A 27,492-nucleotide genomic window follows, 5' to 3' on the forward strand; every position below is an offset into this window, starting at 1 on the left:
TTAGCTCAGGTCTAGAAAATGGCTATTTAGGGCCATTCTGGGTAATTACCAGACCATAGCTAAACTAGTCTCAGGAGGATTCCCAGTTTTCTCTGTTCCCCAATGTCTTCTATTATCTGGGTGGTCCTTTTATACAGATTACCCCATTTCTCTATTGCTTCAGATGAGAACAGGTAGAAACCTCTCCTTTTGTATGGTAGGTGGTTGTATATACCTTTTGTATGGTAGGATGTCAAAATGCACCAAGAAGAATTTAAAAAAAAAAAAAAAAGAGTTGGGAATAGAATAAAGAATACATTCCAAAATGGGAAGATGTATCGTTCATTGCATTTTCTATGCCCTTCCTATGACTGTCATTGTACTTATCTATTGTTACCCTTAACAACAAGGCATGGTTGTAACTATATTGTCCGCATGCACCATTCTGTTTATGTAACGCTTTTTGATCCATTTTTAGACACGAACTTCTGGAAGAAGCTCGGAGAAAGGGCTTGCCTTTCGCCCAGTGGGACGGGCCAACAGTGGTTGCCTGGCTGGAGGTAAGTGCTAGTCACAGCTTTGAAATGAGTCATGTTGGCGGGCTGCTTCTGCACCTTCGTCATTACAGATTTCAGAAGAGAGTACTGAAGTCTGCCCCTCTTTCCCTGGCTCACTGTGCCATCAGCACTAAGCAGATTTTGACACTGGGTGGTGTGAAACAGGGTCTCGAGATGAAAAAAGCAAAGTGGGATTGCACCGGGGAGTGGGGATGGGGCAAAAAGAACTATCATCACTCGAGCATACCCTACTACTGCACTTGGAATTGATCCCCAAATTCATGAAATCTCATAATTTCTCAGTCCCTAAATATCTAAAAAATCCTAAGATTTTTAGCCCCTGGTGTGCTAAGGAGAAAAAGTAGTTATTAAATTTTATTTAACACAAAAACTACATCTGCAGAATTTTTAATGAATTTAATGAATTTGTGACTTTGGTCTGTTTTCAAATATAATATTGGAAAGGGCTAATCTACCTAGATATCATTCAAAATAGGCAGAAGTGTTTCTTAGGCACTTTCACCTGGGATGTGGGAGATCCAGATTGAAATCCCTCTGATTTAGACAGGCAGTTCCTTCATCTCTGAAAACTGATCTAGCTGCAGAGGGCTCTCCTTTATTTGGAGAGTGTAAATGATTGGATTTTGGAATACATCAAGAGAAATTTATTCCGCAGAGCTGTCCACCAACTTTGACAAAAATCAATGACTATTTTATGTGAAGGAACTTTTCAAAAAACACTTACCCAGACCTTGAGGGGACAAGAAGGCAGAAAGTAAGGACATTCACATGGATAATCACTCCCATATGGCAAAGCTGTACCAGTTCTATGCAGATACAAGCTCTTTGTTGGCTAAAGGACCAAAATCTCTTCCTTGTCTGTACCAAGCATCTGAATATATTCCCACCTATTCTCATGTCTGTCATGGGTATCACCCATTGATCATTAGACAAAATTTGCAGTTTTTTTCCCTTCAACTAGAAAAAATAGTCCTCCTCAAAAACCTTAACAGAAGTACGTTCAGGGAATAAGTAAAGGATGAGGAATGAAAGAAGCTGGCATCTACAAAACTTCTGCTTTGTGTTGTAATTGAAGGTTCCTAATGAAAAAGATGAAGTGAAAACTGCAGAAAGGCAATTCAATGTTCAAACATGACCTTGGAAAATTAGATTATATCTTCCTTCCAAAACAAACAAACTGTTAATATAGAGCATTTGTTAATTTGGCTACTAACGGACTTTTTCATGACAGTTTGACAGTTCTGTAGTCAGATTTGTATCAGTCAGAAATATTCACTATTACGATCAAAACTGATTTGCTGGAAGGGTGAACATGCAAAGGTCTAGACAATTCTAAGTACTGAAGACAATCTATCTGTTAATGTTCTTCATGGTGATGTAAAATGTGACAATTTCTGACAATTTAAGCCCTAATCATTTTTTCTTTTATGTTTTTTAGCCTTGAATCTTAGCTGCAAAATAGGATATGCTTCCTGCTGTCTCAAAGACAGGTTGTAAAGAGAAATTGGTATCTATGAACTTCTTGGGAAACAGTGAGAGTAGCCCAAGTGGAAGTTTATGTAGTGGTATTCAATCCAAATAGCATACTGATGACGAAAAAGATATTAGGGCAGAAGTACTGAATTTATTCAGAGGACTTCAGCGCATTCAGTCAGCAGATGGACTCTGTATACATTTCATACTCACCTGGGGAAAATGTAATGTGTGACCCTTGGAATAAAAACTGAAATTAATATTAAAGGAGCCAAAGAACCAAATTAAAGTACTACATATTATCGCAATTGTGACATTTCCAAACTTTTCAGCGCTCAGCTTCTCAGCATTAGCCTTTATTCTCATCACTTGTATGTAGCACAGGCACAGCTGAGATGTATTTTAAGAATTGTGACTTTTCTTAACTAATGGTGCAAAAGTATATCAAAACTGTCAATTTGCTGCCTAGCACGATGAATGTGTCCTGCTTTTAGGAACTGTTTTCATCTACCTTCATCTTCTGATAGAGACAGCCGTTTGTTGAACAAATTTAAAGAACAAATTTACCTAATTTGTTAAAGAACTCATTTACCTAACAAACAGCAAACATATCAATCTATTTCTGCAAGGTGAATAACTCCCAATGTTTATGCTTTCCTGCTTTTCGAGTGCACGTGTGAAAAAAAAAGTCAAATTTAATGCAAATATTAAATACATTTTAAATCTATGCTTAGTTTCCACATGGGGCTTTGTTTAAGCACAGCTGGATGTAATCTATGTAATTTTTGTTTTCATTTTTGACTTTCTAGAGACTTTGCATTTCATTGCAGTTAGTTGGGATTAGATCATATTTTTCAGGTTCAGACTAGCACTGGATGGGGTGTAGTTGCTCATCCATTAGCGTAAAGAGCTTTTTGAGATGATGCAGTCATTCGTCAAGCTTACTGATACATCAGAACAGGCCGTACAGAAAAGCCTGTCTGAGCTCTTTTGAAATCTGACATTCTACTCTGTTTTCTCTGTGTCATAAAAGTGATCTAACAGCTGTCTTTTAAGTAAATGGTTCCCAGGTAGGTTGTAGATTTGTTATCAGCCACACAGTACTTCAGTGCAGTTAGAAATTAAACACAGCGCTGCTGCTGACCTAGGCTACTAAGTCTAACATAAGAAGAAAAACTTCAAGTGGCAAGTACATATCTTCTGTAGCTGTGTTCACATTTTGCAGTGACTTCTAACCAGTATTTCCAGCAGTAGTGTAACACCATACCAGACTGTTCCCAGATTTGCAGTAAGCCTAGTCCTCACTAGGTTATCTGCACTGTTCTCGGAAAAAAATGAGCTGAGAAGGGTAAGATTGTGCCCACAGGTACACCATAGGGACTCACATGGAAAGAGAGATAAAGCCATTTTTAGTAGAAAAGGGGAAAATGACTTAATCAATTCTTATTAGATTGTTTTCTGTATATGATAAGACTATCAAACTGCCAATAATACTAACTTGTGCCAAGATTTGTTTGTTAAAGGCACAGGAAGGGAGGAGCCTAGGTGATAGAGAAACAACTGTAAAAATAATCCAAAGCATCCCTTGCGTTCTGGCTTATAATAAAAGCAACAAAAAGAGTTCATGTGAAGCCATGGCAATGGTTCTAAAACAATTTCATTTTAATAAATAGTATGATTGTTATACTAATTTTTGTGTATTACCATGCTTATTCAGGCTGATAGTTGCCTTGATGATAAATTTCATGAGAGAAATTAAGCAATGCCTTGAACAAATGTGTACTTTATCTCAACAGCTCTGGCTAGGAATGCCAGCTTGGTATGTTGCTGCCTGCCGTGCCAATGTGAAGAGTGGAGCTATTATGTCTGCTTTGTCCGATACCGAGATTCAAAGAGAAATTGGAATCAGCAATCCTCTTCATCGCTTAAAACTCCGATTAGCAATCCAGGAGATGGTATCACTCACAAGTCCATCAGCACCTCCAACATCCAGAACAGTGAGTCCTGTTCAGCTAGCTTCTTCTTTCCCACTTCACTCTGCAGGAGTCTTCAGAAAGGCTTTTGTAGTTAGAGAGTGACTCTGGTAACACACAATTCACAATCAGTGTGAACTGTCCTCTAAAGAGTTGGAAGTACTTGTTCATCAATCACTCGATTGTTGGTCACTGATATTTTTCCTTTAGCTGATATCTTTTTTAAGATGCGCTTTTGATTAACCTTGATGTTATCTAAATGATCAGTACTGAGCACCTTATTTGTAGTTTTAACTGCCTTTCTCTTCCTTCAGGTCAAATCTCCCAACCAAATCAGATTGTGTTTCTCTTCTTTTGTTGTTTATCGTATTTTTGTTTGTGGGGTGGGGTAAGGCAGGAGAGGGAAGAGGTTAGTTATTTAGGAATACAACTATTTTGAATCTTGTTCACTTTCCCCCTTTTTATATCCTTTCAAATGTTTTCCAGTCTGAGTTGGCTGCTTTTAGGTTCTTCATGCTTTTAAGAGAAGCAATGATTAGAAGTGTTAGGGCAGAGCATGGAAGGGAGAAGTGGAGCGTGTGCATTTGGTGGGGAAAGGGGACAGAGTGGAGCAGATGGGAAAGAAGCAAGTAGAGAAGAAACAGGTTTGAAAGGAAAGAGAGGAGTGTATAAAAAAAAAAAGGCATGAAAGTACACTGGGGCAGAGCAAGAATATATGTGTTGCAGATAAAAGCACCTCCTAATGGAAAGTGAAGAAAAACAGGACAAACTGGTGAGGGGAAAAAGAAAAAAAGTAACAAGAGGGGGGTTTGATGCTGAGAGGCTGATGGTGATGACTATGAAAGAAGCAACAGAGACTGAAACAAAACAAAACAACAGCAACAAAAAGTTACAAAAACAACAAAAATGAGGCTTGATTATTGGAAAACATGGTGTAGAAGTGAAAGACAAAGCCTACTACTTTAGTGCAGCCCAGATTTCTAAATAATAATAATGTGATAAGTAATGATGATAAAACAATGTTAATAATACTAAGGATAATGATACTTATATTTTGTAATCTGTAATCTTCATGGAATTCATCAAGAATCTTTTGGAGGAAATGAGAATTGAGATACATTTGAGGGGTTTAGCAATTGATCCAGAACCACTGAGCTATATAAGCAGTTGAGAAACTGGGCAAAAGGACACAAATTTTCTCATTGACTGGCCTTTCATCCTGATGCTGCTAAGATCCTCTAAGAATATAGTTCCCCATCCAATTCTTTCTCTGCACAGAACTGATATATTTGTCCTAACCATGCTAATATCATGAATTGTAATGCAGGTGTATATAATAGACTCAACACAGTGTTGAATTACTAAAAAATTATTTACCAATTTCCATTTTGACTTTGTTATTTCAAAGCACAAGAGAATTGTCACTTATGAAATAAGAAAAGAGCACATTTGAGCTAGAAGCACTGGGAATAATTTTGCTTTGCTCTTGACTTCTCATTAAGTAATTGGCAGCACAATGCTGCACTGCCCTGGACCGTGCACTTCTGAATCCCAAGTCTTTCTGCCTCCCTTCTTTCTCAGGAAAGGAGTTAATTTACTGCAGTTCTCAAGAAAGCACAGCACGTTTCACCCTATGCACAGCAGGCTTCCACACCCCCTCCCTGCATCATCTCATTGCCCTAGTAATGATCTGACTGAAAACAATACAATGAGGAAAAATAGTCTTAGAAGTGTATTCTCTTGACATTTTTGATTCACAGAAATGTGGGGGAAGCAATCATTATTTAGATTACAATATGAGCATGTGATATGTGCAGAATATTTAGGCTGGAAAATCTTTGAGAAATGAAGCTTACCTCCAGACAGAGCTGTGACCTAAAGGTTGTATTTGCCCCTTGCACGTGAAATGCAGCTTTAATTCTTCTTTCCCTTGTGACTGTGTTCATCCATCAGTCCTAGCTGAAATATTCCATCACGCCTGTTCAGGCTCAGGTCTGTTCTCTAACAAAGATGCAAACCAAGTTGTCTAAAGTTGTCTCTAGTTGCAGCTCGGTAGAGGCAAGATCGTGGTTGTGCTGATGGTGATGCTATACGCTGTTAACTTACAGTGGTGCTGCCTTTCTTCTTTACCACTGCTTACCTATTGTGGATCCCTCCTGCCTCCCTGTGGGCCTTGTTCATAGCCCTCAGGCAATGTTTGGGTGACCCATGAAGAAATGGAAAATCTTGCTGCTCCAGCTAAAACGGTTAGTCTTTCCATTCACATTTATGCATTATTTCAGTGCTCAGAAGAGAACTAGGATGCATCTGTTTTAACACAGATGCCATAGGCTCTGTGGGCTGCTTCCCAAGCATGACATTAGAAAGAACAATTCCACCATTTCTCAGAAAAACAAATTACAAACTGTGTTGCAATCACAAATGTACGAAAGTAAAAACAGCTTTGGAGTTTTACATTGCTTTTTCCTGCCAATGTGAAACCTCAATTAGTGAAATGAAATCGTTGCAGTTTCAGGTGCAACATTTCCCTGGTACCCCTTCTAAATATAATTTTGTATCTGATGAAGTAGAACAAATAAGAAAAGTATTGAGAAAGGTGCATAACACAACTCAGAGTTTTCACGAATGCCAAGCCTTTCATGTCCATACTAGCATAGTTATGCTCTTTGGTTTAGGGTGCATGGAGTGTGCCATTTTCTATTTAGCTTTATTAAACCTCTCCCTGCTTCAGGGGACACACAAATATTAATACATTTTATTTGATTGTTCTTTTTTCTTTTCCTTGAAACATACGTTATTTTAGGTCTTGTTTTTAGCAGTCCATTAAGTCCATAACAATTCCATAATAGCGTTTATAAAACACGATGCAATGTAATCCTAAAATGAGATGTCTGAAAAATCTTTAATTTGGAAAACTTTACAGTCAGCCTAACCCATAAATGGTGAGAGAGGCTAAATTTTAATGCAGTAAAAACTAAAGCTAAGTTTTAATGCAGTAAAGACTACGTACTTCATAGAAATGTATATTTGCTGTATTTTCTTTTTGCTTCTGTATTTTCTCATGAACATTCATGAAGTAGATTTTCATCAATAATTTTTTTTTTTACAACCAAGGTACTTTTCAGTTTTATTGTTGACGGTAAAAAACAAATATAATAACACTCAATCAGCCAAGTAGAGTTGATCCTGTTTAACTGGTCTGCCAGAGCAATTTATTTTTTTGCCATAAAATTACTATGTGGAAAGTACTTTTCAATCCATTCACAAGAACACAGCTTTTTGTATTGTGAATGTTGTGAGATCTAACTGGCAATGGAAAATGACATTTATAATATCCAATTTTGAGAAGTAAATGATTGTGTTTTGATTGTGAAACCATACAGTGTTTGAGATAATGCTGTAAAGTTTCACCAAGCTGTAAAGATTTTCTATCTTGAAAAGAGCTAGATTTGCCCTACCAAAATTTTATAGTTTTAGTCTTGTAATTCTTCAGATAGCTCATCCCAGGGCGTTGCTGGTGACTTGAATTCCAATATTTATGAGCACATTCTACATGTATGTTTTCATTTGTAGTAAGTTTACCATATGCATGAAAAACACATCTTCTTTATAACTTATTTTTCTTGTCTTTTTACCTGCTTTACTAATTGCTTCCTGCTGATAACACAGAAAGAGTCTGAAGAAGGCAGCTGGGCTCAGGTATGACTCTTTCACATTACTATTTTTTTGAATGAAAAGTTAACAATAACATAATTAACCCAGTATCAGTAGGCAAAAAGGAGTATGGTATAGTGGTAGTATCTCATGAGTGAACTATAATTTGTACATTTTGGTATTGTGGTAGTATCTCATGAGTGAATTGTAATGTGTACATTTTAGTATTCTTCAATACAAAAACAAAAACACCTCTGTATATGCTATAAATATTTTTCTTAAAGGAAATTGCAGGTAGCATATAAAACACAGTGTTTTCAGGGTCCTCAACACAGTCTTTTATTTTACATGCCCAGCCATTTTGTTAACCTCCCAGGATTAAAACATCAAGGATTAAAGTATCCAAAATAAATAGCTGCAAGTATCTTGATATCCAGAAGGCAAGTAGTTTGATGGCCCAAAATATTCTGAAAGAATGAGGGCATTTGGCCCAAATGCCAGCATAAAGTATTTGCCAGTCATATCAATAGAGGAGACTCTGCCCATGCATTCCGCTTGGAGGATTGTTGTCCTCTGAATATGCACAGACGTGTGCAGTCTCACTCTCTCTACTTACAGCAAAGCCTCGAAGTCTCAAAGGAATTATAGATGAGGGGGTTGTTTCTAGTCCACACGTTCAAAAACTCCCTTCTGCAGACCTAACTCTACCTGTCCTGGGTTTGTTGTTTGATTGTTTTTTTTTTTTTTCTGTTTGTTTTTATCCTGGAGTAGCATGTGGTAAAAAATGAAGGAGCAGCAGCCATGGTTTGAACAGAGGCCAAAAACCCAGCTCTGAGTCAGGCCCTGTGTGGTGACCCGCTGCCATGTGGGGAATCACAGGATGGGAAAAGGTTTTTGCATCATGGCAGACAGGGATGCTTGGCAGTGTCCCTGCATCAGGGCACATACAGTGGAATCAGAGAATCATTTAGTTTGGAAAAGACTTTCAAGATCATCCAACCAGCAACCTGACCTACCAAGTCCTGTCACTAGGCCATGTCCTTTAGTGGCACCAGCAAGGTCATAGAGGTAAACATGTTAGGTCTTTTCCTTATATTCCCACATCCTATTATGCCCATGATTTTTGCTTGGTAAATCCACAGAGACACAGAAAGTCTAAGTATTCCCAGCTGGATACATTTTAGAGATATTTTAGAGATAGATTCTACCTCCCAGCTAAACCAAGAAAAGATTATCCTCAGTTTTGAGAATAGGCTAATAAAATACGCCAAGTTAGAGAGTCAACATTTCTAAAATTACACCAGATGTTTTTAGAAAAAATCAGAGGCACAATTGTATAAATCATACTCAAGTATCAGTCTACAGATTGTCTTGTATAATAAGGAATAATATTTTTCTTCTTAGTTGGACTATCAAATATTTAAATTCTTAAATTTCCTTCTGTCTCTGTATAATAGATAACACACGCAATCTTATTGTCTTTACTTATGGCATTCCTCTTCTCTTCAAAACCTCACAAGAATGAGAGATGAGAGGACTGTATTTTTCCCCACAGAAAGTATACCTAGCTTGCATTGTGTTATCCTTTTGTCTATGACAGGAGACATACCAAAAAAAAAAATATATATATATATATATTGTTAGACTTGAAAATCAGTTTTGAGAATCACTCTCTTAGGGAGGTGTTAATCTTGCAATTTGTGTTCTTTTTTTTTTCTGTTAAATTGCAATAGTGCTGAAATAATTGACATTAGTATGATATAAAATGTGTCTATTTTTTAACTTCATTATGCAAACCATATAAAAAAATCTCAACATTCATATGTTTGTTTCACATTTATTTTTTATCGCCCTCTTGAAATCTCAGCTATGTAGTATAGTAGCTTCAGGCCTAGCTTCTATAAGGAATTTGGCTTGCTCCTGTTTTAAAGAATTCATTTTTTGAGCTCTGTATATGATGCACTTTGATTTAAGCTGGGCACAGCTGAAAATATCTGATTAACAGAATAATCCAGAAGTTTAACTGAAAGCTGGTAGGACCATTAAACAAACACATTTTGGTTGTGTAATATGTTTGCAAGCATTTAAAACTCAAAATTGAAACTATGATTTTGTATTACAACAATTAATTAAAATATTTAATTTAATTAATTAAAATATTATTCAGATTTTGCAAAGATAGAAAAAAAAAGATGAAAAATGCAAAGCATTGCTTTTAGTAACAAATATCTCACAGTGGCTAAAAACTCAAATGTCGATACAATGAAAAAATGTGTTTTTTTCCTTTAGACAGATTTTCTGAACTAAGAAGTCTAACTAGAACCAGAGTATACTGATATATACTCTTCAGTCTGCGGTGCAACCATGAACAAACTTAAGAAATGATCTCTCCTTTTTTTTCTTTACTTTTAATTTTTGTGTAGACACTGGCGTATGGTGATATGAACCACGAATGGATAGGTAACGAATGGCTCCCCAGTCTTGGTTTACCTCAGTACCGCAGTTATTTTATGGAGTGCCTGGTCGATGCGAGGATGTTAGACCATCTGACGAAGAAAGACCTGCGTGTGCACTTAAAAATGGTGGACAGCTTTCATCGGTATGTTTGCATAAAGACTGCATGTATAAAGCTTCTCTTGTGTGATGCAGTGCTCAGTGCGGCACAGAATAACAGCACTGGCTATTTGTTGTTCTGGCTTGGAAAACTACAGCTAAAAGTATGTGTTAAGTGTCAGAAAAGTGAACAGAGGTAATCCTTTAGTAATAGCTACAGCATCACAATTCTCTCTCATAACTAAAATACTTGTATGGATCATTTCATAATGAGCAGGGAACCATTAATGTATAAATAAAGCCTTGACAATACAGAACCAGTAATAATTTACTAAGCAGTCTAAAGTATCAGAAAATGGCAGACTAACATTTGAAGCCCTGAGATCTCGCAGTAATGAAAAACTATTGTGTGTAGCACTTAAAGGCTGTTAACAGTACCAGCAAATTGACAGTTGCTCAGGGTATCTAGGGATATAGCCAGGAAGCTAAACTGGAAATATAGAAATAAAGGCATTTAGACTTTAGGGGAAATGATGTTTATGTGACAAGAAGTGGATTTTGTTAAATTTACTGTCTGATTTGACACCTTTTGAGGACTGATTTGACAAATCATTTCACTGAGCTCCCAAGGGCTGACCTTTTCTGAATACAATTTTTAATGTTTGGGGTTTCTTACACTAGAACATATATTCAAACATTTTCTTTTTGGTTTTGTCCATTTCATTTTTAAAGTCTGTGGATTTTTTTTTAATGATTTCACTTTCCTCTCTTGCCTCAAGATTTACTAAATTAGCACCATAAAACACCTCATGTGACATGCAGGAAATACATCCTAAATATGTTCCCATCTTCAAAATTTTCTTTATTAACTCTGTAAATGTTTCTCTTTAAATAACAGAACAAGCTTGCAATATGGAATCATGTGTTTAAAGAGGTTGAATTATGATAGAAAAGAACTGGAAAAGCGAAGAGAAATGAGTCAGCATGAAATAAAAGGTGATAGTTCCTGGGAATGAATACTGAGAATGTTTGTTCTTTTGAAGCTTCACACTATTAACCCCTTGGCATGCCATCTTAGCAAAGCATTTAAGCATGTGCTTTAAATAAAACTTGCATAAATCCAGCTGCCTTCAGAACACAGAACATCTCCCTAAATTAGGCACAGTTAAGTACTTTGCTAAATTGGGTCTGCAGTTCTGAAATGTGGTTTGGTATCTTCCTTTTGCTAAAATGGATTTTGGTGACAGACTTTATCCTAGCCTCTTTCAGTCTCAGAAGAAGGCCAAACAGCCTGCAGCTCACTGGGACATTGGAGCACTCAGGGCCCTAACACTATGCTCCTGCTTTTTGAAGCTTTTTGAATTTGCCCTTGATTTCTTACTTCACAGTGTGCACCACAGAAAAGGTTGCTTGGAGGGGTGGCCACTGAGGCAGCTGCTTGATAAATATAGGAATAGCTCCTAACAGAACTGACCTTATTGGAAAATCTAGCAGCTGGTTTAAAAGTAGGTTCTGTGCAAAGCTCCCTAGAGCAGTTGCTGCCTCACTGCACAGTTCATTCGTTACGTAGCAATTAGGGTTGTTGTTTTCTCCCATTGTCAGAAGCAAATCCTTTGATTCCTTTAAGCATTTCCAGCTCTTGAGACTGACAGTTAACACCTTTCAAGCACAACGCTGATTAGAAGAGCTTAAAAGGAGGAAATAGAAGGGTGAATGGCTGCAGGGAACGTGCTTTTTTGCTCAGAGACCTGGAAGCTGCCTGAGCAGGCAGGGCTGGAGGCTCCCACGGGGATTTGGTTATTGGTCTCGGGTCCTGGCATTGCTTCAGTTGCTTCAGGAGAAGGGTAATAACCCCCATCTAGTCCACCCTGCCGGGCATCAGTCAGCTAGACATGGTCCCAAGCAGGATTTGGTCTCGCTGATCCCTGGCTGCCATGCTGTGTTTCAGCACATCCTGACCCCAAAGTCTGGGATGCTCTTGGCCAGGCGATGGGGAATGCCGCTACCAGGAAATGCTACCTTAGCTGTACCTCTGCGAAGGGTTCAGGAACAATCCCCATCACTTAGCAACACAAAACACAGCAATGCATTTCCCACTCACAAGTACAGAGATCAGTGTGAGTGATTTTCTTTTAATCTAACAAACAGGGTAGGAGTCTTTTTCTTTTTTAGAGAAAAGTCCTCAGAAATGATTTCCAAGCTCATTTTGTTGCCTTAGCTTTATAATTGGCACAGACCTGAACAGTTCTACCAGCTTTCAAAACTAAAAATAGTTTTAGTCTCTAAAACTGTGAACTCCTCGTTTGCTTTCTGGCAAGTTATAAAATGGTAGGTGCTGACCTAACTCTCAAAATGTTTAATACAAAACTCTCAAGTGAAGCCTTGAGGAATTGTTATTTCTCCTGTGCCCTTGCACTGTTAAACCGTAAATTCTTACCTAAGAATTGAAAAGAGTTTGGGGGTGTTAATTCCACCACTGTCCTTTCTTGAGCTTCTTACTCTCTGTTCCTCTCTTGCCTTAAGTTCATCTGTCTGAAAGTGAGGTGCTTTTCTCAGCAAGTCACAGAGGCTATCTTACACCTGATAAGCAAACGGAGACGAGGTATCTAGAAGAGGTGGGAGGAATTGTGTTCTGGAGATGCCCTCTGGTGGCACATCGGAACCAATTCAGTATAAACATTTAACATGAAGGTAGCTAAAACCACAAAGTTACTCCCACGCTTTGGGGTTTGGGGAGATGTTGAAGCCATTAAAGCTATATTAATAGTTTCCTGGTATTCCTCATATTAAATTAAAGCAGTATGAATGCATGCACCTGTATACTTTGGATGCTATCAGTGACTAGGAGACTGAAGCAGTGTTGTGTCCTTTCAGATGTGCTGGTGTGGAGCAATGATCGAGTCATACGCTGGATACAAGCTATTGGCCTGCGAGAATATGCAAATAATATTCTAGAAAGTGGTGTACATGGTTCACTTATAGCACTGGATGAAAACTTTGATTACAGCAGTTTAGCTTTACTATTACAGATTCCAACACAAAACACCCAGGCAAGTTTGCTCATGCTACTTCTGGTTAATCTGTACCCACGATTGCCATTTATCCCTCTTCAACCATTTTAATTTTTTACTTTGGTATCTCTAGGCACGGCAGATCCTTGAGAGAGAATACAACAACCTTTTAGCACTAGGAACTGAAAGACGACTTGAGGAAGTAATTAATTTTATTTTAAGTATTCATTAACTATCATAGTAAAATATATACATTGAATGCAATGCATGACGATATGTTAATTCACATATTGTTCAAAAGAGTCAGTTATAGGTATTAAAAAAAGGAAATACCAAACAAGGTATTTTTAAAGTGATCTCTGTATGGCTACATATCCGTATCATTTGGGGAGCTAAATTTTGTTCTGCACTCTTACCTTAAGATGAACACTTTACATAGGGTTAAAATGCAGAAAGGAGTGGAAGATTCAACGATCAGAGTGTGGGGAGGTGTGTGGGGGGGTGCCTGTGCAACTTATTCTTTGGGATACTTACACCTTTTAAAAATAATAATAATAATAATAATAACAACAAAGAAAAAAGTGCTTTCTTTTTTTTTTTGAGGGGGGTTATTTTTATTTCTTTAAAGATAATCAATGTATCTTAGAGTGGGATTTGGGGCAGTTACCTCAGATGGGGAAATCTAAAATCCACCTATGTAAAATATTCATCTTAAGTAAGAGTCTGCCGCACAAATGTTCAAGCTCAAGGAGGAATGAAACTTTTAAAACGTGATGAATATGCCTATGATTCTGTGTATACATGAGTGTTTAACTCTTTAATAGCACTTTACGTAAGCCTCCTAATGCAGCAACAAACCACTGCATCAAATACAGTAACAAATCACTGTATTTGGAAGAGAACTAACTTCTAAGTTCTGCTTTAGCAGAATCCTCCAGTATATCAAACCACCGACTAAAAGAAAGCTTTCCACTCTAGCATTTAATATTTCTGAAGCATTTGCTTTTATACAAGTGTCTCAAATGAATTGTAGTTACTGGATGCAGTGCAAGAAAGCAGGGCATTTGCTGCGAAACAAATTTGACAGTGGGAGAGGCAGCAGGCAGCCAGATTATCAATCACAAACTTCATTTTGTTTTATCCAATACAACTCTGTGTCTTGACAGAGCGACGACAAGAACTTCAGACGTGGTCCCTCCTGGCGACGACAGTTCCCTCCCCGTGAGGTCCACGGCATCAGCATGATGCCCGGCTCCTCCGAAACGCTGCCAGCCGGGTTCAGACTAACCACGACATCGGGGCAGTCTCGGAAAATGGCAACTGACGGTATGAAGTCATTTCTGCATTTACGGTTGAAAAGCAAGAGGTTTATTCTAGTACGCTAAATTGACTTTTAGTGCACGTTTGCCCTGCAATGGAACGGCTGAATTCACCTACCTAGCATAAGGAGGCTGGGAAAGTGAAATTAGGGAATGGAAATGCACTCCCTGACTTGGCATACTATTGATTTTTTTTGTGTTTGCTTCAGGCTGTCAGGGTGCAAAGGAAACACTCAGAAAGAGAGGAATTAATTTGCTGACATGCATCTAGGATTACATGTAGTATCTAAGTACCTTTCTCAGCTCATAAACCTCTCTACTAGGTGGAGTTTATTTTGGAGGATGAACTTACAAGGGACTGTCATCTTTATTTTCCTACTTGACTTTCAAACCATCAAATAACTGAAGTTGCTAAGAACTAATTACAACCAGCAGTTAACAAATACTGAAATTCAGATACTAATTCCGTTACTGTAGACTAGTCTTAATTTTCTCTGGAAATCTTTCTACTTCTAAAAGACGCATTGATTCAGCAATGACTTGAAAAGTATCAAGCAGATCATAAATAAGTGAATTTTTAAATAGTTTTAAGAAGGCAGGGAGAAGGGGAAAATCCCACTGCTGCTATTTCTTCAGGTATATGGACAACAGAAAACATGTGAGTACACCTGTCAGAAGTTCTGAGAAGTACCAGTGCACAGGCTGCCCTGTTTCAAATACTGCTCTTTATTGCCTCATGAGAGAGAGTTTAGATCTATGAATAGATTTATATTACAGTAACGTAATACACAGTAGTGATTACATTTTGTAATTCTTTAACAAAGTTGGCAGGAAAATAAAACCATCTAAATTCCATCAAAGTAACTCGCCTTTTAAAAATATTACTTTATAATTGCAGATACAGATTGAATAATTTACTGATTGCATCACTATATTCCATTGACTCCACTGCTCATGTGCACGCTTTGCTTTTAATCCTGCACTTTTTGGCAGTTTTGAACTCATAAGACAAGAATCCATTCCAAGGCAAAATCCATGCACAAATAAAGGTGGAAGCTTCCTTGGCATTTCCATGGCCCACATTACTGTAGTAGCTAAGAACATTACAAACATTCATAGACTTCATCTTTTAGCCTTACTATAAAGTAGAAGATACTATTCCCATTTTACAGATGGGGAACTAGGGCACAGAGGAGATTTAGCGATTTACTGCAAATCTTCCAGACGGTTTATTATTGAGCTGGGTCCAGAACTCAGTAGACTTAAAAGTAGGTAGCTTTGAGGACCTACATCTTCATCCAGAATTTGGCTTCCTATCTTCCAGTGATGAGAACACTGTGGTATTTAAACATCATGACAAGTACATTGTTAGGGCTTCTGATAAAATAACACTTACTTAAGGAAGGCAGATTCAATAGTCCACCAGACATGAAGAGACTTTGAATGAGTTCTGCACTGCACCATGCCCAGATCATGTCAGAGAAAGTCACAGAGCAGTTTAACAGCCATCCTTCCAGTGGGAAACAGACTGATTTATTTTCTTCATGATTCTAAAGAGGTTCTGGTTTGTTTCTTTTTTTTCTTGCAATTTGCAGTTGCTTCATCACGACTGCAGAGGTTAGACAGCTCAACAGTTCGCACATACTCATGCTGACAAGGCCTAGCAAAGAAGCCAGCACTGAATTGTTGTGAGTATTCATAAGGGGCCATCATGAAACCTCTTTATGTACACTACACCCAGTATTCTTTGGCATTATTCAAGCAAGAGTCAGCTTGGAGCAGAGGACCTAACTTAGACTCACTAAGGCGGCCACTTGATCAAGACAACAGCCTCAAGCTCAGTCCAGGAGACACTACGCCATTCCCTCCATATCTCAAGTAGCAGGTTCTCTCTGCTGGTGCCGCCTTAGCAGATGAGACAGTTTACAGACAACTTTTCTTCAGATGATAGCTCACCAAGCATAACGCACTTGTGTGCTCTCAAACTTAGAGCTAGAACAGGGGGGAGAGAGAGAGCACAGGGCACTGAATTTACTTTATGAGAACTCTGAAATAGTTCTACCAGGAGCTCAAGAGAAGGAAAAAATCTAGTAAAGCAGAAGAGATTTATTTATTTATTTATTTTCTTTTAATGAGAGATATGGATTCATTTAGAACATCAGGTAACTGAATAAAACTAGGACAGAACGTCCCCTATACAGAAAATCTTCCAAAGTTATCTATTACAGAAGATCTCATGCTTCCCAAATCATTCAGAAATGACCAGTGGTAAAGAAAAGATATTCTGAGCTGGATGCAGCTTTAGATCAAATCTAGTACCAGAGTTCATGTTTCATTTCTCACCACTTCTCTTTTAAAAATGGCTATGAATCTGTTATCCTTCCAGAGTTCTGCAGAAAAATACTGTTTGCTGCTGCATCACAAGTTTTGCAGGAAAGACTAACATGATGAGCGCTTTCATCAATATGGCATCATTTCATGCTAATATTTTCTCAGTAACAGAGGCTTTTTTTTTTTTTCCATTTAGTTACTCAGAGGAGTTGGAAAGTGGTTTTGGACAGCACCAAAGCCCCACATTGAACATGCTTTGATAGCTGTTGCATATTATAAACAAGACATGCCAGGATCTGCAAGAAAGGAATTGCTGTTCCTAGTTTTTACCCAACAAAGTCCATTTTTAGATCTTCAGTCTGGAGAGGCTTGGGACCATCATGATTTTACTAATTCTGGGCATATTCAAAGACCATTAATGAACAGCAAACGTTACCATTGGGAAATGTAGATTGCTCAGGAATTCTGCTGATGGCATCAGCCTTACTTCATAGATCTCAGAAGACTGCAGGTGTATAAAATTGTCATGTAGTTAAAAAAAAGAAAATTCAAGCCACCACTAAAAAATAAGCATAGTTTTTTTTTCTAAAATAGGCAAGCTGGTCCTACAAAGCTGATGATGGAGCACAAACTATATCAATCTTTTTTAAATATATGTGTGTATAGATTAGGGCTTACTTTATGTTATGTCAATAAAGTCAATGACAATACTCCCAATGAGTTTGGTGGAGGCAGAAACTGATAGTAGAGATGTGCATCTTTTCTCCTATACACTTCAGACTTGGAATGTTGAAAGTAACAACAAAGAAAGTAAGTTCGAATGCTGAGCAATCTAATAGGCCAAAAATAGGCCAGGCACATAAGACAATATTTTCCAGCAGGTCTGAATAGTGCAACAAGGGCAGATATTGAAAATGTATGTATTACTAAAAATTAACTTACAGTTTTCTAAGGTGTTTATTCTTCAGTAATTGTCTAAAATAGTAATCCAAAAACCGAAGAAAAGTGGTGAAACTTTGTTCGCACTGTATGCATATGGGAGTTAGGTATTTTGAGCAAAAAGATGTTTACAAAGTTATATAAGCTATACAAATTATCTTCAAATTCTATACGAGCAGATCAAGTATTTCAAGTGTTCCAAGTATCAGTGATACACGTATCACATCGGAGCTTGTAGCTTGGCCACTGTGCTGATTACATACTGATCTTAAACACTTGAGAGTTCTATCAGAATTTAGAGCTAATTTACATATAAATTGTAAAGATTAATATATGAGGATGACTGAAACTAATGTACTGCTATTTCTTTTAAATTACCTTAAAGTCCTTTTAGAGAAGCAACAAGATGGCGTCAAATAGAATTTTAGTACATTCACTGTTTATCAGTGCTATTTCAAGATATCACCTAGGTTGGATACCAAGTTAAAATAGTTTGGAATTTCAGTAAATTATATAAAAATTATTCAGGGAAAATATTTCCTTCATTATTATATCAGACATTAAAACTCAAACCAATGACCTGAATTTATTTAAAGTTATTGAAGGACCACAGAAGTCTTTTCAGAATTTGTAATCACGTTTCCTGAGCAACAGTTTCTTCAGGGAAAGAACTGATTGATACTTGTAGAAAAGAGATTATTCATTATAACATCTCCTGAAATTTTTCAGATCCAGGTCAGACTGAGACACAGGTTTGCAACACCTTGCCTAAAATACATCAGTAGTCCTGTTACTACTGTGACTAAAGTATTTGCATGTGGGACTGATTCTAACCAGGCAGCAGAGGAGAAGGCTAGTTTGATGAGCTGTTGTTGCACGATAGCAATATAAGAGAATTCTTAGAATAGTAAAAAAAACATTATGCGTGTGTAGAGCAGACTAAAAAGAGAGCTGCAAATGGGCTGCATGTGAAACAATGAGATAGTCTTTGATGACAGGCTGCAGAATTCTTGTACTTTGCTACTCACATTTCTTATAGAAAATGTCAAAGCCTCGTATTTCAAAATAGCTTATTCCAACAATACCAACCAGGTACAATCTTACAGTGTCTCTGGATGTTTCTTCACAACAACTGGATTCAATCCACATGCTTTCAAGTCATATTTCAGGTATTTCTTAAACATCTGTTGAAACCACCCTGATGAGTTTACATAAAACATGAACTGACATTTTCAGAACAGTTATGTGAACATAGTCCACACGGCCCAGTTTGAGTATACTCTAAAGATCATAAATATAAGAACATTCAATATCACTGTTGCCTAGCCTTTTAATCTTGCAAAGAAGTTTAAGATAGTGCACAGGGGATGGTCCAGCTTTCTGCTGCGGTGGCTGTATGTTTTCCCTGCACTTCTGTCTTATGAAATACTTGTCACCACCACATCAGAAGGCTCAGCCAGGACAGCTTCATTGCCACAGGCTGGTGCAATAGCACATGCCACAGTTTCATATTTCTTCTAATGAAACATCAAGGGGCATTTGGTAAATCAACTGTGTACTTCATCAATGAAGGCTTCCAAAGAGGATTTGTAAAGACAGATGGGGAAGAAGCGTTTCAGAAAGATGTGAATGGTAATCTGGAAACAGCTGGTCCACAGCAAAGACATCGTCAGGGTAAAAAAGGTAAATGCTGTCAAGCTGTAGTGAACAAGGAGAATCACAGAGTACATCACTAGAGTCTATACACTTAAAATGTGTGTTCGACCTCGTGCCGAAGAGGCAAAGGTCTAAAGATGCAGGAAACTCTAACCACCAATACAGAATCAAAACATAAAGAAAACAGCTGTAAAATGAACATATACAAGAGGTTTTGACCAAGAATTAGTATACATTACTAAAAGATCAAAATGCATAATTGATTTATATTATAGACCTAAAATTAAAGACCAAATACATGTCTCCCTCAGATGCTCGGTTTTCAGGAAAACGTGCAACAGCTTATTTAGTGCTATAATATTTCTAGTGTCCTTGCATCCTGGATCCAATTACAGTGAAAAAAACCTTACTAATTAATGTTTATTTTTTCCTTTAGATGTCATCTCTTTCTTCTACTTTACCTGAAGTGCACTACCACTACTTATGAAAAAGAGCATTAAAACTCTCTGCAAGAACAGGGTAATAGGGAAGAGAACACAAACAAACAGATCTGATGTTCCTTTCATGTATTGGTTAATTTAAAATAAGAATAAAAATTTAAAAAACTAAATTGCTTAAAAAAAAAAAAGACAAAACAACTTCCCCCTTTCCTCCCAGCATCTCTGTCATCAGAAATTTGGCAGTAGTGCACATCCAAAGCTTTTATCAAATGAAGCCACTCATTTTTACATTGTTTCATCTGTTTTATTGTAAAATACTAGACATTTACGTATTTACTGTGTATGTATTTCTTTTAAAATGTGTAAGTCTTATGTAAATGGATATAAATATGATTTTTTAAAAATAAAATCTATGGTACATGGGGTCTCAGTGCAAACATTTGACAATGCAGTGTCAATAATACTGTTTGTAACTTTCCATTCCACCATTTTTACAGTTTTTGGATTGTAACAGTCAAATGAATATGTTTAGCAGAGTTAGAAGCTTCAACATGTTCCTACTGTAAAATCTGTCAATATTTAAAGCTGAACACCTGCCTCTGATGATGTATAGTAGAATGACATAACCTGGAACTGGAGCCAAAATGGACCTCTAAAGACAAAATGGAAGTGTTAGATATATATAGAGAAGCACCATGATGGCTCACCTCTTAAAATCACACAAATAAACCCAGAACTGTTTACAAAAAAAAAAAAAAAAAGGCAAAAAAAAGGCGATTTAATAAAACAGGATTTATACAAAAAAAAAAAAAAAAACCTTTCTTCTATGTTACCTGCGGACCAAGAAGAATCTTGCTTTACCAAGAGCCACCTTTTTGTTCCAGGATATTCAGACACCAGCCAGCATTGGAAAATTAAATCTAATAATTGCATAGAATGAATAGAGTGCGATTCTCACGTTTCCAAATATATTCCACAAAGAAAATGAAAGAAAAGAGAAGCCAAACCCCACCATTTCTTCATCATAACAGGGCATTAGACAGGCTCCTGTCTGATGTTCTGCTTTTAGCCAAGATGGCCTTGCTGAGACTTCACACAAGTCTGTTTTATCAGAGGAAATAACTGAAAGACAGAGTGATTAATATATAGTGTATAAAAGTTTAGAAGAGCAAATATTACCTGCTGTGGCTTTATTTGGTGGTGTTATTGTTGTTTATTCTTTGTTTAAATGGGAAGTTTCAAAGTAAGACCTACTTAATAGTCATTTACCTATTTGCTATTTTTCTGCTGCTTGATCTTAGCTCAAGACCTGTCTTTTAGTTATTTCTTTTAGCAGTTTGATCTGCCATGTTTGCACGTACATAAACATTTGTTTTGTCTATTTTCATTTGGCAAACTTCAGTCAATCAGATGGTGAAAGATTTTTCTCCCCCAATGTCAATAAAAAAAGAATTCAGTGCTATTTGTGTTTATAAGTCTATTAAGCTTGGTACATAGTAGCTTTAAAATAGTTTGGATGTCATGTACTTGTCATGGCTAAGCAGAAGCACATTTTGCCACTAACAGGTATGAGTTACGATGAATTTTCTGGTCAGAATCTGCCACGAGAGGGAGCACGGAACTTGCTGATGCATCCGATTGGATGGCTTTGGGTAGAACAGAGCTGTAAAGAGACAGCAGACACAGACAGCTCTTCTACATACAGCTTCTGGGGCTTACCTGACCTTGCTGCTGATGCTCCTTCTCCACCCACAGCCGTATTTTGGATTAGTTTAATCCAGAATGTCACCAAGTAAAGCAATGCAAACACCCTTTGCAGTGTTTGTGGTATCATTTGTATGCACTTCTCATAAACTCCAGTTCCAATTTTCCAGAATTTCTTTTCCAGTGTACATTTCCAGTCACAGCCCACACTCAAATTCGGTGGCGTGGGGGATAAGGGGCAGAAGGAAATGAGCTGTGTTGGGGAAAAGAGCGAGCAAGATCTGCAAATGAAGCTCTAGGAACACTGCCCTGGGAGTACCCCCTACTTATTTCCACAGTAGAAAAAACAGGCCAGAAGAATTAAACATATATTAAAAAAATACAATAAATAAAATAAATGTACTATTATGACTTCTTTTTGATCTCAGGCTAACATATCAAAACTCCTAGTATATCCAAAGCACAGCCACAGCTCTACTCTTACCAGCTAGAAATTGTGGCTATGCTGGCCTCTGATCCACAATCGGTGAATAATTATTGTATCAACTTCTTCCAGCTGAATTTCAGTATCTCCCTGGCCATTCAAATCTACCCACATGCTTCTTCTCTATAAATAAAATACGATAAAAATAAATAAATTAAGAAAAAAGAAGTGCTCTCCTACCACTTGTTAAATGGGCTTGTTCTTTCTTGATTGTACAACCAGGCTGCAGTGCAGCAATGGACCTGAGTACAAGAACAATTACCTCCTTCCCCTTCCACAGCTTGGCACAAACCTAAAGCTGTAAGCAAAATATTCTGCAATCACAGATCCTCAGAAAAAGGCTCCTTTGGGAAACAAAAGCAATGCTCATGAAAAAAAAAATATTTTTCCATACTTCATCACTGCTATGATGTGGCTCTCTTTATCTGGGTTTTCTGAATGCTGATGAATAAGCCCTTTGGCATTTCTGGAATCCTCCACATTATCATGGCAGTAGCAGTGAGTGCTCCTGACCACTATGCCCCTCTCTTATCTCAGTTTTGATCTTGAATATTTTCCAGCATAACAGGAAAAAAAAAAAAAAAAAAGGTCTTAAAAAGGTCTTAAAATACGCTCACAACTTCTGAATCTGCCAATTGCTTATTGTTTATTCCTCGAAATAGCAATGCTGCATTTGAGCAGCATTTTCTTCTGCTTTTAAACTTTTCATTTATTTTTACATGTATTTCAATGTATTTTATATATATTTTACACGGATTTTTACATTTCTTGTTCAGTTAAAAACTGCAGCTTAAGAAGTAATGCATTTAGAGTGTATATCCTCCACTTCCTGATACATTAAGAATCCTGAAAGTATTTTGAAAATGCCAATACTGTCAAGGAGTGGTTGCTCGGTATGTGTATTTGCTACATTTCTTAGCGATATGTATCTCAGCAAGCCTGAAACATCTAATTATGTCAGTGAAAGAACATCCTGGTTTATCCTTTTCATAACAGTTATGAAAAACACAACAACAAAATTATCAGAAAATGCAAGGGGTAAATGCTTGCATTTATTTAAAATACGTATTTTCTATTCAACATTACTATAGATAAATTAAGATTTTAACAGACTTGAAAGACAGAAATCAGCTATTATTTTACAAAAAAAAAAAAAAAAGGCACTTCCAAAAGTCATTGACTAAAGCAATTAGAAGAATTTGTAGCATAAAGATTTAGGAAAAATCAGTGGAATAGAGAAAACTAACTTAAAAATTTTTAAATTCATAAAAATTTAACTGGCATAAGGCTCATAATTTATAAGTGAAGACAAGTTATGTCTGCAACGATTTTCACATCAGAATTCCTACTTATTGCTGTCTTCAGTTTGTGACTTACCTTCTGAAAGCTGTTTTAGCCAAACTCAAGTTATTGGCTTCATTATACAATAATGGATATTGTAGAATCTCCATCACTAGAGATTTTCAAGATGTAATTGGACAGGGTACCAGGTAATTTCATCTAGGCTCCCTTTCCCCATGAAAAGTTGGACCTGATGATCTTTCAAGGTCCTTTCCAACCTGGGCTGTTCTGCGATTCCATGATTCTATTATAACGAGATAATACAGTGACTCCCTCCAAAGCTATATCAGTGTATGAATACTATTTAAAATTTTTAGCAATCTTAACATACAGCATATAATGACAACATGCAGTCTTCAGTATGCTTCATTGGCTATGGCAATATGGTAAAGAACACAGTACCATTTACGTAATAAAGAAAAAAAATAGCCCCAATCATGACTATTTTTTAAAATATGTATTTCCTAACAGAAAGCCTCTGTATGTTTCAGTAACTGACGCTTTTATTAACCTATTACCCCATTGATTTTTTCTTCAGCACTTCTTCTATGTGTTTAAACACGCTAGCATCTTCAATGGTTGGTGTTATCTGAAAAGGAAGAATATACATAAGCACGTGATAGTAGATTGCAGTCCTTCAACAGTAAAACAGAATTTCATCCAGAGAATCTTCTAAATCTAGCCTTTGAAAACAGACAAGAAAAAAAAATGTATCTGATAAGCTCTGGAATGTGAAAATCTTTTGGGTAATAAATAGTAGAAATAAAATACTGTGTAATACTTGAAGTCATGGACCAGTTGCAGAATGGTCTCGAGAATCAAAACCATGATGTTGGGTCTTTGGATGCATTTATGTGCCTAGTTCATTAAAGCATACATCTTCAACTACCTTATACGGCTTTCCACTGACAAGTGCAGAAAGAGCTGAACGTGGGATCTTGCCAGAACGCGTTTTTGGTAGCTGTTTCACAAACACCCCCTTCTGAAAAGCTGCCACTGGACCAATGTTATTTCGAACGCTCTCAATAATCTCTTCCAAAATCTTCCCCTCTTCTGTCTTTATATCTAGTAAAGAAGTTCATATCCTTTAACCTTTCCATGACTTTTGCAAGTTTTAGCACCACCAGTAGCAATGAGCTCTCACCTTCTCTGAGTACGCACAGGGCAAAGGGAACGTGCCCTTTTAATGCATCCTCCTGGCCTACAACAGCACAGTCTGCCACAGCATGATGGAAGAGAACACACTGAGGGACAAAAAAACAAAACTAAACCAGATTAATAATAATTTGAATATCTCAGTTTAAAAAAAAAAATCATAGGCAAGGACATAAAAAAATAGACTTCTTAAACTTTGACATCTAAAATTGTTTAGTCAGTACAACTCAGGATTCCATGTTGCAAATGTACCTGTGAATATTTATATGCACACCTATGTGTAGTTATCAAATAAGTGGAAGAAATAAAAACTGTGGCAGCACAAGATACAAATACAGAATCAAAGAATCATGGAATCATCTAGGTTTGAACAAAGCAAAGGTGATTTCCGTATAGTTTTGGGAAAACAAGAGTGTCACATCTATATTTTTGTTAGTTTGATTTTTTGCTGAGACAAATAATGTTAGTCTAACACTATGAATATTGTGCAGTTAAGTGAGTAAGGACCAAAACCACAGAAGCACTTCTATTACAGGGCTATAAAGTCGTATTTACTCATTCTCTGATGCCTTGTATCTTTTTAATTCTTTGCCAAACACAAGCCCTGTCTCAGCTTGCAGCCAACCTAGCGTTCAGCTGATCCTCTTGGAAATGTGAGGCCTCAACATTCTTAGACAAAAAAGGGTATTAAATCAGTCCCTTCTTTCCTACTGCACATGTACACAATTACACAAGTGATGGGCACTACCTCAAAATCTCTTTCAGGAAAACAGAATATGAGAGACTCTCTTGTTTCTAATTAGCCAGCTGAGGTTCTTACTTCCTGGAAGAAAAATCACCAAGATGTCTCAATACATACTGAGATATGCATCACTAAGTCTGGGACAAAGTTGGACTTAAGACACCAGCAGCTGTGAATCCTCTTCCAAAGCATCTAGCTCTTTTCATGCAACTCCAAATCCTGGTGATATTTGTCTACATCCCATACACCTATGAGCTTGAGTCACCTCCAGTCCAGAGCCTCAGTAATGCATTCTATTTCATGCTTTAAATACCCATTCTTTTCTGCTCTGCCTTCTTGATCCTGACCACAGCAACTGTTATAGAATTAAGAAAGAAAGAAAGAGATGAAACTATTTTTCATCTACTTTTCAATGAATTATACAGAAGTAGACTAGTAAGGTCTATGACCAGAGGTGCTGAGGCCTTTCCACAAAATCACAGGAATAATATCTTCAGTAATGTGACATTACCATCAATTCAATAATTATCCATCAGGATCCAACAGGACCCCTAAGGTGAAGATGTAAAGTGTACCCAGCTTCATTTTGTAGGAGCTTGTTTGCATTGTTCCAGTCTGTCACTTGTTCAGAAAAGTCTTATTTTGAGCTGGAATATTCCAATCACTGCAATATTTTCCTTCACTAATCTATCCCAAAAAATCCCATATGCATGCCTTTGACATTGGAACAGCTAATTTCATATGACTGAAAATGTAAATACTAAGTTAAAGGTTATCAAACTTTGTAAGACAGGCTGAAAAGATGATCAGAGAACAGAATCAACACTAGCCATGTAGAAACTGCTTACAAGTAAGAAACAGAGAAAGTGAAGGGGAATTCCTTGACTCAGTGGGCACAAGGATGGACTTCTAATGTAGCAGCAGACAGAAACCCCACTGTCAGTAAGGGAATTTTTCATATTAAATTCCTTAACATCAGAGCAATTTTAGAAAGAGTCAAGCCAAGCACTGAACCATTGATGTACAGAGATGGATCAACACCAGCTGAGGTTACCAAAATGGCTAATATTCAGTGATTGGCAAGGTAAACAGTAACTCCTACTGCATCTCAGTAAAGATGGAGCCCTGATGATACTAATAGACAAAGAAACTAATTGTTTGGAACATAATGAAGCTGAAACACCAAAGCACTAAGGAAAAACTTGTTAAGCTTGTAATGCAGCTATAATGTAAATGCAGTTAATATACTTGCTCAACAAGGTGACTGTCACTTAATTAGAAGGCTATTCAATGAACCTCTAATTCTGTATTTACTGATCTTACTGAAAAGCTAACTGTGTTCTTGTAAATGCTTTCCCATTTAACTAGCAATTTTCTGTGCATGTATTAAGAACACTATTTTTTAGCTTTGTTCAGAAGGTGAATAGAGAGGCATCTGTCTGTAGTGATGAAACACCATTTCTGGGGAAAGCTCTAACTAACAGGGAGAAAAACAGCAACACTGAGCTCCTGACCAGTTTCAGATGGATACAAAGATGACACGAATGTCATCTTTTGAGGTAATTCAGTTCCTCATTTGTTGTGCTAGCTTCAGATCTAGCTTGATGCCAGGTAACAATGCTCTTGTAGCAGCAGAGCAGTAATGGGTGGGGATGAGGTTCCCTGTTGTTGTAGAGCAACACAAAACACTCACTTCAAAGGGGAAATAGGTTTAAGCAGACTGAAAGACACCTTTATGTCTTCACAGACCCATCAGTACAGCAGCGGATCCAACTGCCTGGTTGACTGTTCCTTGAAGGACTGCCTACATTTATCAGGATTTGTTCACTTGTGTGACAGCAGTTTCTTCTATTCTTTTTTAAGTTACCCAGTCTTTAAAAAAATACAGTCACTAAAACATACTAATTAACATATTGCTAATATAAATATTAGAAAGGAAAAAAATGACAATTTAGTTTGTGATTCAGTGAACAGTTAACTTCAGAATTTTAAGTGTATTTTTCCCTTGTACTTACCTAGCACACCCTTTCCTAGCCTCCCTGAATAAGCATCTGATATGTCATCAGGGAAATTTATTACTGGCAATCACAGCAGTTGTGAAGGGGTAAGTGAACAAAGATATGAAATTAAGATACTATTATGAACTGCAGTATTTGCAAC

The 27,492-nt window shown here is 37.1% G+C and overlaps 2 protein-coding genes across 21 annotated transcripts in view; one reads left to right on the forward strand and one right to left on the reverse strand.

The window, feature by feature from the left end:
* Window positions 1-20,722, forward strand: part of PPFIA2 (PTPRF interacting protein alpha 2) — a 348,861-nt gene extending 328,139 nt beyond the window's left edge. For 12 of the 16 annotated variants that reach the window (XM_066995699.1, XM_048061243.2, XM_048061245.2 and 9 more), the window contains 11 exons: window positions 458-539; window positions 3,827-4,027; window positions 6,187-6,249; window positions 7,673-7,702; window positions 10,081-10,256; window positions 11,109-11,206; window positions 13,085-13,260; window positions 13,355-13,423; window positions 14,388-14,547; window positions 16,136-16,228; window positions 19,903-20,722. In XM_066995699.1, the coding sequence (XP_066851800.1) occupies window positions 458-539; window positions 3,827-4,027; window positions 6,187-6,249; window positions 7,673-7,702; window positions 10,081-10,256; window positions 11,109-11,206; window positions 13,085-13,260; window positions 13,355-13,423; window positions 14,388-14,547; window positions 16,136-16,194 (1,114 nt within the window). In that variant the 3' untranslated portion in view covers window positions 16,195-16,228; window positions 19,903-20,722. Of the gene's footprint in view, window positions 1-457; window positions 540-3,826; window positions 4,028-6,111; window positions 6,250-7,672; window positions 7,703-10,080; window positions 10,257-11,108; window positions 11,207-13,084; window positions 13,261-13,354; window positions 13,424-14,387; window positions 14,548-16,135; window positions 16,229-17,067 lie in introns of those variants that run through there. The other 4 variants (XM_066995693.1, XM_066995711.1, XR_010830989.1 and 1 more) reach the window with 4 other exon arrangements.
* The window catches only part of ACSS3 (acyl-CoA synthetase short chain family member 3), a 74,685-nt gene continuing 67,551 nt past the window's right edge, over window positions 20,359-27,492 (reverse strand). For 4 of the 5 annotated variants that reach the window (XM_048061263.2, XM_066995750.1, XM_048061262.2 and 1 more), the window contains 3 exons: window positions 24,580-24,679; window positions 24,325-24,500; window positions 20,359-24,024 (listed from right to left, as the gene is read on the reverse strand). In XM_048061263.2, the coding sequence (XP_047917220.2) occupies window positions 23,950-24,024; window positions 24,325-24,500; window positions 24,580-24,679 (351 nt within the window). In that variant the 3' untranslated portion in view covers window positions 20,359-23,949. The remainder of the gene's footprint in view (window positions 24,025-24,324; window positions 24,501-24,579; window positions 24,680-27,492) is intronic. The other variant, XR_007162366.2, reaches the window with a different exon arrangement.

The sequence above is a fragment of the Anser cygnoides genome, chromosome 1 (assembly GCF_040182565.1).
Source record: "Anser cygnoides isolate HZ-2024a breed goose chromosome 1, Taihu_goose_T2T_genome, whole genome shotgun sequence".
NCBI classification, from domain to species: Eukaryota; Metazoa; Chordata; class Aves; order Anseriformes; family Anatidae; genus Anser; species Anser cygnoides.